Source organism: Ceratotherium simum, chromosome 30 (genome assembly GCF_057802395.1).
Source record: "Ceratotherium simum simum isolate JZ-2026a chromosome 30, ASM5780239v1, whole genome shotgun sequence".
Taxonomy (NCBI): Eukaryota; Metazoa; Chordata; class Mammalia; order Perissodactyla; family Rhinocerotidae; genus Ceratotherium; species Ceratotherium simum.
Window position 1 is genome coordinate 14,113,175 of NC_141929.1, and position 13,519 is coordinate 14,126,693.

The 13,519-nt window shown below is 43.1% G+C and overlaps 2 protein-coding genes across 5 annotated transcripts in view; one reads left to right on the plus strand and one right to left on the minus strand.

The window, feature by feature from the left end:
• Positions 1–2,644, plus strand: part of LOC147913092 (pyruvate dehydrogenase phosphatase regulatory subunit, mitochondrial-like) — a 29,582-nt gene extending 26,938 nt beyond the window's left edge. For both annotated transcript variants that reach the window (XM_087419940.1, XM_087419941.1), the window contains exons 4-5: positions 2,117–2,198; positions 2,296–2,644. In XM_087419940.1, the coding sequence (XP_087276066.1) occupies positions 2,117–2,198; positions 2,296–2,356 (143 nt within the window). In that variant the 3' untranslated portion in view covers positions 2,357–2,644. The remainder of the gene's footprint in view (positions 1–2,116; positions 2,199–2,295) is intronic.
• Positions 2,645–3,450: 806 nt separating this feature from the next.
• The window catches only part of PDPR (pyruvate dehydrogenase phosphatase regulatory subunit), a 54,492-nt gene continuing 44,423 nt past the window's right edge, over positions 3,451–13,519 (minus strand). For all 3 annotated transcript variants that reach the window (XM_087419937.1, XM_087419938.1, XM_087419939.1), the window contains 2 exons: positions 10,153–10,335; positions 3,451–8,663 (listed from right to left, as the gene is read on the minus strand). In XM_087419937.1, the coding sequence (XP_087276063.1) occupies positions 8,259–8,663; positions 10,153–10,335 (588 nt within the window). In that variant the 3' untranslated portion in view covers positions 3,451–8,258. The remainder of the gene's footprint in view (positions 8,664–10,152; positions 10,336–13,519) is intronic.

Below are 13,519 nucleotides of genomic sequence, written 5' to 3' on the forward strand. Positions count from 1 at the left end.
CCATTTATAGAGCACAGGCAGAGTAGGTTTAGCATGATTCTTAAGGGCCCTAGGATTTTCGGAATGGTAAATGAGCATGGGCTTCGCCTAAAGTCACCAGCTGCATTAGCCCCTAACAAGAGAGTCGGCCTGTCCTTTGAAGCCAGGCATTGACTTCTCCTCTCTAGCTGTGCAAGTCCTAGATGGCATCTTCTTCCAATGTAAAGATGTTTGTCTGCACTGAAAATCTGTTGTTTAGTGTAGCCACCTTCATTAATTATCTTAGCTAGATCTTCTGGATAACTCGCTGTAGCTTCCACATCAGCACTTGCTGCTTCACCTGGCACTTTTATGTTATGGAGATGGCTTCTTTCCTTAACCTCATAAACCAGCCTCTGCTAGCTTCAAACACTTCTTCTGCAGCTTCCTCACCTCACTCAGCCTTCATAGAATTGAAGCGAGTTAGGGCCTTGCTCTGGATTAGGCTTTGGCTTAAGGAAATGTTGTGGCTGGTTTGATCTTGTATCCAGACCACTCAGACTTTCTCCATATCAGCAATAAGGCTGTTTCGCGTTCTTATCATTTGTGTGTTCACTGGAGTAGCGATTTTAATTTCCTTCAAGAACTTTACCTTTGCATTCACAAGTTGGCTGTTTGGTGCAAGAGGCTAGCTTTCAGCCTATCTTGGCTTTCGACATGCCTTCCTCACTAAACTTAATCGCTTCTAGCTTTTGATTTAAAGAGAGATGTGCAACTCTTCCTTTCACTTGAATACTTAAAGGCCATTGTAGGGTTATTAATTGGCCTAATTTCAATATTGTTTTGTCTCAGGGAATAGGGAGGCCCGAGGAGAGAGAGAGAGAGACGGGGGAATGGCAGGCCAGTAGAGCAGTCAGAACACACATAAGTTATCGATTAAGTACCCCATCTTATATAGATGTGGTTTGTGGGACCCGAAAACAATTACGATGGTAACATCAGAGATCACGGATCACCATAACAAATATAGTAATTATGAGAGTTTGAAATATTGCAAGAATTACCAAAATGTGAGCGAAGTGAGCAAATGCTGTTGGAAAAATGGTGCCAGTGGACTTGCTTGACACGAGGTTGCCACAGACCTTCAATTTGTTGAAAAAAGCAATATCTGCAAAGCACCGTAAAGCAAAGCATAATAAAACGAGGTATGCCTGTATGTATCTGATTTCAAAAGAAATTAAGGAAATATTTAAATTGTCCTCACTATACTTCCTTTTTAAAAGATACCTTATTGATTCAACTTTTTGTTCATAAGAACTAAGAGTAATTGCAGTTAGGAGGATTGTCATTGACTCACGTGTAATAATGGTTGTATCAGGTGTGTTGATTGCAAACAACAGATGTCACCTCTGGCTAACTTGGGCAAAAAGGACTTTGATGGAAGGCTGTTGGGGGCCTTTAGAGTTGGCAGGGGGCTGCTAGCTGGAGGCAGCACGGAGGCCAGGATGTGGGGACTTGTACAGCAGGCAGTCCCTCAGCTGCAACACGAATGGTCTGGAATGGTCTGGCCAGGATGCTGCTGCTCCTGATATGAGTGACCTCCAGCCATTCACCTACTTGCTCAAGACCCCAGTACTCCAGGAGGGTCTTACTGGCTGAGCTTAGGTCACTTGCCCACTGTCTATACTGGGGAAGGAGAGGGAGGGTCCAACCTTCTGGGGGGCTGATGTTGTGAGTCGCCTTCATCAAGGGTTACACTCCCACCAAAACTCGGAGGAGAAAGGTGAAACTGCCTAAAAGGAGTGAAGAACAGAGACGGATTCTAGGTGGCATCACTGCCCCCAAAAGATCTTTTAGCAATGATATGTTTCATTTTTATTGTAAGAGTGGTTTTATGAACATTATAATCTCATTTGATTCTCACAAAACTCTGAGCTCAGAATGTTTGGATAGAGAATGGAACCTTAGTTTTAGTGTATCTGGTGTGCTTTAAATTTTCAGTAGAAGCTCAGAGGAAGCTACTTTACTTGCCCAAGAATAGTAAGTGGCAGTCCCAGGACTCATCACAGTTCTTCTAACTTATAATCTAGTGGGCTTGCCTCTCTGCCACCCTATATTTGGCCTGGTCTGTCTCAGTTTGGACTGATTTTTCTTACAGGTTACATAAGGACAGGCTCAATCTTTCTGGCCCAAACTCAGGACCGGCTGATCTCTCTGAAGCGCATCAACTCAAGGCTGAAGTACGTATGAGGCTAGAAGCCTGTCCTGACTTTACTGTCAGACTGACCCCTGCCAGAGGGCCAGTGAATGTCATTGTCCCCTTGTGTTCTGTGGCAGTGTTATAGGCATCCCTTCTGAGATCATCCCCCTTCAAGATAATGACTGGAAACTATACTGAAGAGTCAGCTTGCTGGGCTTCTTCCTTTCTTCAATTACTTGTTGTTAACGTGGTATGTAATATATTTAATCTGGTATGGTAATAATCAGGTTCTTGTAATTTGAGAGTTGTCTCCTTCAAAGTAATCACCATAGGTGGCTCTCCTCATATTCCAGAAATGTCTTTGTGTAGTATGTTTTTGGAACTCTTTTGGAGTTAGTCATGGAGCCTGTGGGATGTTTTTTATACTCCTTGTCATAACAAATGTTGGTTACTCGTAGAACTGGAAATAAAAGGAGTAGGTCTGGGGCCGGCCCCCTGGCTTAGCGGTTAATTGCACACGCTCCGCTGCTGGCAGCCTGGGTTTGGATCCCAGGCGCGCACTGACGCACTGCTTCTCCAGCCATGCTGAGGCTGCGTCCCACATACAGCAACTAGAAGGGTGTGCAACTATCTGCTGGGGCTGTGGGGACAAAAAGGAGGAGGATTGGCAATAGATGTTAGCTCAGAACTGGTGTTCCTCGGCAAAAAGAGGAGGATTAGCACAGATGTTAGCTCAGGGCTGATCTTCCTCACGAGAAAAAAAAAAAAAAAGGAGTAGATCTGGAAGAAGAGATGAGATTGTTGTAGACACATTAGCCTTCCTATAGATTCCCAGATGAGTTACTCAAAAAATATTTGGGTAAACAGCATCAAGTCCAGTGACTAAATTTGTGGATGGAAGCTGAGCACAGTAAAGGATCACTGGCTGCTTCTCTTAGATAATATTCTTCTCTTCCTGTTATTGTGAGCAAGAATGCACACATCCTGTTTTCCATACAGACATGGGCGATACGTCAAGTGCCACGTTCCTCCGATGAAGTCATTTGTAAGGCAGGTTGGCAGGTTTAGTGACAGGGATAGTGACTGCAGGAGGAAGATGGGAGGCTTTCTCAGCCATGCCCCCACTGCACGCAGGGTAACATAAATAGCCTGTCTCTTCTTTACCTCGGTTTCCAAATTTTTACTCTTTGGTAACCCTGGTATAAATGGTTTTATGCATGTTTATCTTTTGAGATAGCAAGTACATATATCAGGTTACTTCAAATGAAGAACACTTCACAAGTAGACACAGCAAGAGTTATTAAAATGTCTGTTTATTCCTTTACAAACCTAGTAACATGAAAAGAAAATCTTAATTGAAATCTGGCTTGATAGAAATACAGTGCACAATGTTAATACCACATTCATTGAGGGTAGAAATGCTCGGTCACCCTGTGTGCCTAAAGTCACCAGGGCTCATGTGTTTACTAAAGTGCCTCAAATGTCTTCAGGACCACATGCTAACTCTACACAAGGACAGAAAAGGGCTGAGCTGAACTGCACATTTACAAATGCAAGTAATGAGTTATAGCACTTTACAGTAATTACAATGGCACTTTCATACTTCCCAAGAGTTGACCAGAGAGTAAAGTGTTAATCGTGTGCTAGAAAACTCTTCACTGAAACAAGCTGCAGAAGCTTTCTACCCCGCAGCCCCCATCTGTCTGGGGAAGAAGAGGCTATGCGGGGTGGATGGCAACACGCTTCTTTTCATCCTTCCTCTCTACACCCACCATGTGACATTCTGGAGTGTAAGGCACTAGAACCTGGCTTGGAGAAAAGAGTTGCTCCAACTCCAGTTCTTGGTGTGCAAAGGAAATCCTGGCTTAGATCTTCTGAAACAGATGCTAAAAATATCCTCCCCACCTCTTGTAATTTCTGTCCTTGAGAGACAGAAAAATGAGAAGGCAGAAGAAGGTTTGCAAAGGATAAAAATATATCATGAGAAGCTAGCCCATGAAGAAATGTGTAATTCTCCAAGGGCTGCAGACACTCTGCTCAGAAAAGTCAAGAATCATATTATACAAGGAACAACTCTGGTGTTTAATGGACAAAGGTAAAGACATACAAAAATACTCAGTCCTCTTGAAAAATAGTGCATTTGTAGTGATGATGGACTGCAAATGGGAGCCCCATAGGGACAATGAAGGAGCCTTACAACTCAGCACCTTGAAGTGGAGGCCAAGAGTGGGGGTGGTGGTGTGGGGGCAGGCGCTGACAGGCAGATCCATAGCTCATTCATGAGTTACTGCACAACGTGGTTAATGCCTATAACATCTTATTTCATCTATAATTTCTTCCACTCAAGTGTGCTGCTCCTGAATCCATGTGCCTGCAAATGACATGTGTGAGGTGAAAATTCTTTACTCAGGAGAATTTTCCCTATATCTTGTTGATAAAATGCTGCTTATATCAAGGTTTGTGAGGAGGAGGGTGTGCAGAAATAAAATGAAAACAGCAGAAGGTTGGAATACAGTTTAAGCACTGTTGACCAAACCTCTAGCTTAGATACTAAAGAGGATCTGTGCTGACTATACTGGCTAAGGGGCAACAAAGAGATTAAAAATGAACCTTGTAGCTAACCCCTGAAAGCAAGCCAGTGCAATTGTTCTACCAGGACACAGCCTTGTGAGGGTCAGAACCAAGCCTATAGGTCATGGAAGAGTCCCCTTTATCTGCCTCAGGTTCTCAAAGAATGAACACTGACTCAAACACCAGTAAATGTGTCCATAAGCCACAGGATAAACAGAGCCAGGAATCAAGGCAGTGGGTCATCTCTTCAGTGAAGCAAAGCCACTTTTAGAAAGCTGTCATTCCTGCCACATATATGGTGGTGGTAGGGAGGGGTTAACATTTCAAGTGCATGCAAAGGCAGGGTAATAGAGAAAGCTAAAAGTTATTTTTCATGTATTAGTTACTTTCTTAGAAACAAAAGCCCAGGGAAGAAGGTAAAACTCTTGGTCTGTACAAGGAGATGGAATGCAGGGACAGCATGCCTCCTGATGAGAATCAAAATAACTGGACTCTATTCCTACAGAAATGGGATTTTTTGGGCCAAAGTGAAACTGAGGGTAACCACCTCCCACAGTTGGGGGTACAGGGACTCCACAGAAGAGCATTAGGAATGCAGTGGGAATTGTTCAGTTCTCTCTCCTGGAGCACGTCTTGCCCATGTGGTGCTATGTGACTGCAACACAAGTTAAAGGACATCAAACAGGCCACCCAAGCAGCTACTTCTTGTCCCTTTTTGCTCTTAAGACTTTCTGAATTCTCAGTGCCATTATCACAGACAGGAAATCTTTCTGATGCAAGCCTCAATGTAAGTCAAATGACCGTGGCAGTGCCAAGACACAGGATTTACATGTGGCATGAGTAACTAGGAGCTTAGAACATAACGTCAAGGGAGGAGAAGGCCCACAGGAGACTTAACAACCCTGGGTCTTCATTTGCTTGAGGCCAACACACTGTGTGTTTCTAGGTTCAAAAAGATTCTTCAATTGAATATGCTGACCAGATAGAAGAGAAGAGTACAGAGCCTCTCCCCCAAGAGGTGATGACGGATCATTTCAGAGAGAAAAAAGTACCAACCACCTAAAACGAAAAGTTCAGCTACCCATTCACAAGAATCCAGAATCCCCTGAATCTCTAGGGAGAGGTAAGTTGTCACACAAGGCAAACACTGTCCAAGAGATGGAAATGACACAGAAATGAGGGTGTCTTGATTGTCAATTATGCGAGAGGCAGGAAAGAGTCACCTCCTTCAGATTTAGGACCAAATACAGAAAACTACCAGATCCACACTGACTATATTGGAATGAACCAAAAGAGACTTCAAGGATGAATTTTAAAGTGCCAAAAGGTAAATATGTATGTTTCAGGGCACTCAACAAACAAGTGATGCCCCAGAAGATTAACATCTTAGCAGTGTCTTGGGAATGTGACTCCTATTTATGGACAAGATGTAATTGATGCATAAATATAGAATTTCTTTTGGATTCAATCCCAAATAATTTTTCATTTATAAAGACGGCTTTGGAGTGGTGCAGAGCATGGGATACCTTTAGCTCTATATCATCTGTTTCCATCTTCTCGGGTCAGTCAGATCACTTCTGGTAACACCTGCATTGGCCAAATGCCCTTTTCCTACTGTCCCAAGTCCTTCACAGCTGCTGTTCACTGCTCTGTTCTCCAGCTGGGCAACACCTCTCCTCCTTTCTCTTCTTTGCCTACGAACAGCATCTCTCAGCTAGTTAAATACACATTGGCACCAAAACAGCAAGGCCCCCAAACAGAATTCTAATCACATGCTGCTCCATTACTAAATCAACTAGTGTCCCCCCTTTTTAGGTCTTAAAGTCAGTAATCAAGGAGGAGTATTCTGGCTGGGGAAATGGCAAGAAATGTCTAGAAGGAACCAGTCTGATTAAGCAGGTCAACAGAGATCCCAAAGAAATGCCAGAGCAGACAAAATTTTAAGCTGCTCTAATAAAATGAAAGGATCCTCTTAATATACTTATAGACCATCAGAGCTAATGCTTCCAAGGTACCAAGACAACAAAGGCTATAGTTGAACTTCTCTAACAGCACTTTGCACTTAAAAAAAAAAAGAGTAGCGCAGTTATTATGCAAGGGAAAATGGAGTGATGAGATGATAGCACAGTCTGTGATATCCAGGTTTCACCCTTAGAAAACAGAAACACCATTTACAAGTCTGCAGGGCCCTCTTGGGGTACCCCAAGTCATTTTCTATTCCAGAGGATATGGAGAGATGGCTGGATGGGGGAAAAAAAGAGCCTGGAAGGAAAAGATGGAAAGCAGTCTTCTAGGCTCATGTAACGTACGCACTCCATACTCAGAACTCCCACTGGGACTGCGTGGGTCTTCTCTGTGTGGATCTGTCTGTTCCGTGCCAGAGGAAGCAAAACTTGGGATCCCAGTAGCTCTCTCAACCTCCGCATGACCAGCAAACTTAAATTACTCAACAAGGATGGCACTCCCTGCCTTCTCCTCCCTGTTGTAAAGGGAAAGAAATGTGTTGCTGAGCTAGGGGGCCTATTGCAGGAGGCATAAGTGAGGCTGAACTGATAAAGTCAAATGCAGTGGAGAAGACGAAAATCCAAGATGGGATGACTGAACTGTGAGTAGCTGAAAGAACAGCAGCACTCTTTTAGTAGTAGAAAACTCAGCATCAGTGGTGGTGTACTTCCTGAGGTCAGACCGTTTCAGCTGGGAAAAGCAACACAAAATCAACAACATGGTTTTTTCCTTTCAAACACTATGGCTTACTTGTCTACTCAGCCAAACAAACACACACACCAAACCCCTCAGTTATAGAGATTAGCAAGAGATGAAGAAAATTATAGGCAAGTGGCCCTGGCCCAACAGTCTGATAACTAGTTCTGTAGGGAGGCTGGGGATGGTGCCAGGTTAACTATTTATCTCTGCTGCAGACCAGATAATATCCATACAATGCCTCTCAGTGAGGTAGATGGTCATCCTCTTGTAGAGGTATCAGGGTGCCAATCCACAGCACAATGGAACAGGAGAATGATCTGCCTAGCTAAAAGGCACAAGCTGTTACACAAGAGTTGTATCAAACATACAGCAACCCACCCAAATGAACAGGTTACTCTGCGAAAACTTAGCCCCACGGAGCTGGACTCTTGCCCTGAGGCCTGCATACCACCAGCTTCCCTTATTCAAGACACAGCATTTGAAATCAGACTGTCACAGTAACCCACTTCCACAACTGGAGTTTGCTCCTGTCCTGCCTGTCAGACATGCTTCTTGTCACCATGGGAATCTGAGAGGGGTGGAGGGATGGGAAGAACAGCCCAGAGTGAGTAGCAGGAGATGGGGAACTGCAAAAGGGAGGAGGAGAAGATGGAAGGACAAGAGAAGCTGCAAAGCAAAAAGTTTAAAAGTAGGAAAAGTTTAAAATTATATCAAGGCGATAAGAGATGGGAGGCACAGGTTAAATCAAGAAGAGTGTTGGGCTCAGAAAGAGCAGAGAAGCTCCTAAGATGGTGAGAAAAATGGGAGGAGACAAGACTGCCTGGCATTACTTTCCGTGCAAGTCACTTAGCTCCACGTCATCCTTTCGGCGCTTATGGGTGAAGAGGGAGGTAACCGGGTAGAGCTTAGCCTTGGCCTGGAACCGGTGACCCGCGATGTCAATCTCATACTCTCCCCGGTTGATGAAATCTGCTGTCACCACCTGCTCTTCCCCAGTGTCCTCGGAGAAATTGTGCACGAAGCCCAGGCAAACATGGCGCTCCAGGGTGTAGCTGTAGGCACTGCTGGTGGTCTTGCCAACATACTGCCCATTTCGGTAAATGGGCTCTCCCCACCAAGGCCAGAGGTCCAGGTCTGTGTCGTGGTCATCCAGGATGAACATGGTGAAGCGTTTATACACCCCATTCTGCTTCTGCTGCAGCAGGGCATCTCGCCCAATGAAATCCATCCCCTAGGAAAGAAAGGTAATGCTGAGATGTCATCTACATTCTGACCCTCGGCACCTGAGTAGGACAAAGGGAAGGGTCCCCTGCAGTAGAGTGCAACACTCTTCCCCCGACACTCCTACAAGCTTCGGGGAAATTGTGTGTTTACCTCATGTTAAAAAGTATATTCACAACATAGAAGACACCTTCAGAGAATTTTTCTGTTTTGTAAATACAGGTTTCAATCACAAGACCACATAGAGCAAAAACATTTAGGAAGAAAAATTGACATTCAAAAATACTTGCTAGGGGCCCGGCCCATGGCTTAGTGGTTAGGTGCGCGCGCTCTGCTGCTGGCGGCCCGGGTTCGGATCCCGGGCGCGCACCGACGCACCGCTTCTCCGGCCATGCTGAGGCCACGTCCCACATACAGCAACTAGAAGGATGTGCAACAATGACATACAACTATCTACTGGGGCTTTGGGGTGGGGGGGGGAAGGAAGAGGATTGGCAATAGATGTTAGCTCAGAGCCAATCTTCCTCAGCAAAAAGAGGAGGATTAGCATGGATGTTAGCTCAGGGCTGATCTTCCTCACACACACAAAAAAATACTTGCTAGAATTGTTTTAGAAAAACAATGTTTTTATATAATCCCAACAAAAAGTCCACACATAAATCTGTATTCAATGCAGATATATGTATATATGCATATGTACAAAAACGTGAGCAGGATAAAATATCTATTAGGAATATATAAAATGTGAATGATTTTAATTTTCTTCTTTATATTTTTCTCTATTTTTCCAAATGAATATTCATTACTTTTATATCACAGGAAAACAGTTATCTGTAATTGCTCAAAAAGAATACTGTAGATCTGCTGTACTGCAAGGGAATGATTGCCAAGATGTTTTGTTAGGAAAAAAGCAAGGTGCAATGCAAGCACGTAGTATCCACCATCTAGGTTACAATATGTGACGGGAAATTGTACACTCTTCTGTTTGCACTACACTGACGCTCTCTAAAGGAGACAGGAAACTGCTTCTTCTGGTGAAATTGGCAGTGAGATTGGGTGGGGTTCAGAAGTGGGAAAGAGACTCTTCACTGAATATCCTCTTGAACTATAATTTTTAAAAAAAATCATGTTCGTATATTACTTTGAAAAGAAACAAAAAATTAGGCAGTTGAATGTAAGATGACTAATTTGTATAAATATTTGTGGCATGTTAATGAATCACCACAATCAACTCAGAAAGACTTCACAGAGCATTCAGTCTAAAAGAGAGCAAAGTGCTCCAAACAAGTGTTGGCTGTGTATTGTTTTCATACTAAGATGTTTTATCCCATAGATACATTTTTCATTCTCAGCACATCCTAATCGTCATGATTCACCTGATGCTATCACCGAGGTCTCAGTCCTTGTACACTTCTCCATCCACATCAGCTCCTCTTCCTACTCTAATGCAGACCCACTGCTCGGGAAGCTGAGTGACAGAGTGTGCATAGGTACAGTACCTTCTCTAATTTCACCCAAGACTCTCGTCCACATTCCAGCGGTGTGGTGAGGGTATTTAAATCCTGACCCCAGAAGGCAAAAAACTTCTCAATTCGGAGACTACGAAGAGCATAATACCCAGCATTCCGGATTCCGTATTTCTGCCCAACACTCATCACTTCATTGTATACATGCAGGGCATACTAGAGGGAGAGACAAAAGGTTAGTAACCAGGAGACCTTCGGAATTAAACATGGAATGTGTCTGGCAGTACCTGATGGCTGACATATTAACCTGGACAAGAGAAAAGTTTGTATAAAATTCTCAGAATGTCTCATCCTCAACAAACCAAAGTGCTACATACAGCCCAGGAATAACGAGCCGGGTCCCCCTTAACCCAGACTTAAGCTCCATGAAAACAGCATCCCTATCTTCTCACTTCTCTAAAATGTCTAGAAGAGTGACCTAAGTATACAGCAGTAATTAAAAAGCTCATACACGCATTCTCACCATTCAGTAAATGACCAGTCTCATAACTGCTTCTCACCAGCCCACTCATCCTCTGCCGACTTTGTTCTCTTGCTCCAATTCCCCAACCTCTGTCCTTCCCTTATGCGCTGGCCCGTGCTATGAAATGTGTATTACTCATAACCTAGATGTGCAGCTGCTTTTTCACACAGATAATGGCGTACCTTACTGACCCAGAAGGAGTCACAGAGGAGCCAGGAAAGCAGAGCTCTCCTACCCATGTCCCACGACATCCAGCCTCTCATGTTCTTTTCTTGGTTCCAGAAATGTAAGTATCAAATAACTTAAATGAACAGAAAGTTTTCTAAATTGAAAGCAAATATTCAATCCCTATCTAAATGTACTCTATACTGTCTAAAGCCCAATTACAGACTACACTGTTTGCTTTAAAAACTAAAAGTAAACAAAGGACAAGACACAGAAATAAGTCAGAGGAAGACACATGCTGTATGATCTCACTTATGTGTGGAATCTTAAAAAAAAAAAACCCATAGTAAAAAAGATCAGTGGTTACCAGAGGCAGGGGGTTGGGGAAGGGAGACTTGGAGGAAGGTGGTCAAAAGATACAAACTTCCAGTTAGAAGATAAAGAAGTACTAGGGATGTAATGTACATCATGACTATAGTTAATACTGCTGTATGATATATATGAAAGTTGTTAAGAGAATAGATCCTAAGGGTTCCCATCACAAGGAAAAAACATTTTTTTTTGCTTTTTATTGTATCTACGAGATGATGGATATAATCATTTCACAATATATGTAAGTCAAACCATTATGCTGTATGCCTTAATCTTATACAGTGATGTATGCCAATCATATCTCAATAAAACGGGGGGAAAAAAGGCAGAAGAAATCAGCTTCATTCATGTTGCAGTTTTTTTTTTTTGTGAGGAAGATCAGCCCTCAGCTAACAGCCATTGCCAATCCTCCTCTTTTTTGCTGAGGAAGATTGGCCCTGGGCTAACATCCATGCCCATCTTCCTCACTTTATATGGGACGCCACCACAGCATGGCTTGACAAGCAGTGCGTCGGTCGGCGCCCAGATCCGAACCTGCGAAACCCCGGGCTGCCAAAGCGGAGTGTGCACACTTAACCGCTGTGCCATTGGGTCGGCCCCCATTTTGCAGTTCTTTATCCTGGCAATGTACGGTGCTCTATAAATTGCACTACTGCAGCTGAACAGGCATCTACCAAACAGACCATTGTGGTCAAGACTACTTTAAATGTGGAAAAAGGGAATCCAAGCTACTGAACATACACACAGCCTGTGGAATGTGTGTCAGTGAAACACCTGAAATAGGAAAGGTGGGTGGAGGAGACCAATGGAGAGGGGCAGGGAAATGAGAATACTACAGAACTAGCATCTCTGGTTGGTTCAGTGCTCTTCCGTCTCAAGATAAATACTCTGTACTTGAGTTAAGACGAAGACAAAGGAGGAAAGATTTAAAGTTTTGGGCTAGATGAGAAGAGCAAAGGGAAAAGTGGGTACCCACCATTTACTCACTAAATGCTGGGGATTTGGTGTGAACAAAACAAGAATCTGCTGTCTTCCATGTTTTGGAAGACATCTCAAAGAGACAAATCCTTCTTGAGGACAAAAGCCAGCTTGAAAAGAACCTGGGCATGGCACAAATTACCTCAGGGACTCATGGAAAAATCATAAGAATGCGACTAGCCCAGGAAAATCAGAAGACAGAAACCAGAGCCCCCAAGTAATGAAACTGCTAGAGCCACAGAGCCTGCCCCTCCTCACGGAGTTTGGCCAGTTCATGACACAGGCACCCAGGTGGTAACACCTGAACGACCGTATGGCACTTCAGAATCAATCCCTGTCTGTACAGGCAAAACATCAGCTACAGTTGTATCAACTCTTCTCAAATCATGAATAATCCCTTCATCTTAATATTGTTATATTTCTGAGTATGGAAAAGCAGATGAAATTTCATGGGCTAATAAATTCATGCTTCATTTAATTAATAGACAACCTAACTACAAGTAATATGAGTAATGTCAAGAACAGGATAAGGCTGCCTATGATCACTGCTACTTGTCACAATTGGACAAGGGAAAGAAATGGCAGGAATAAAAATTGTCAAGAAAGAAGAAAAACTATTACTATTTGTACAAGTATGTGTCACTTAATGACAGGGATGTGATCTGAGAAATGCGTCGTTAGGCGATTTCGGTGTTGTGCAAACATCATAGAGTGTACTTACACAAACCTAGGTGGTACAGCCCACTACACACCCAGGCTATTGCGTATAGCCTACTGCTCCTAGGCTACGAACCTATACAGCATGTTACTGTACTAAATACTGTAGGCAACTGCAACAGAATGGTAGGTACTGGCATATCTAAAAATAAAAGATAAACAATAGTACACCTGTATAGGGCACTTACCATGAATGGAGCTTGCAGGACTGGAAGTTTCTCTGGGTGAGTCAGTGAGTGAGTGGTGAGTGAATGTGAAGGCCTAGGACATTACTGTACACTGCTGTAGATATTTACAAACACTGTACACTTAGGCTACACTAAATTTATAAAATGTTTTTATTCGATAATTAACCTTAGCTTACTATAACTTTTTTACTTCATAAACTTAAGTTTTTTTAAAACTTTTTGACTCTTGTAGTAACACTTAGCTTAAAACACAAACACACTGTACAGCTGTACAAAAATATTTTCTTTATAGCCTTACTCGAAAAGGTTTTTTCTATTTTTAAAAATTTTTTTATCTTTTTGCGTTTTAAACTTTTTTGTTAAAAACAAAGACACACACATTAGTGTAGGCCCACACAGGGTCAGGATCATCAATACCATTGTTTTCCACCTCCACATCCTGTCCCACTGGAAGGTC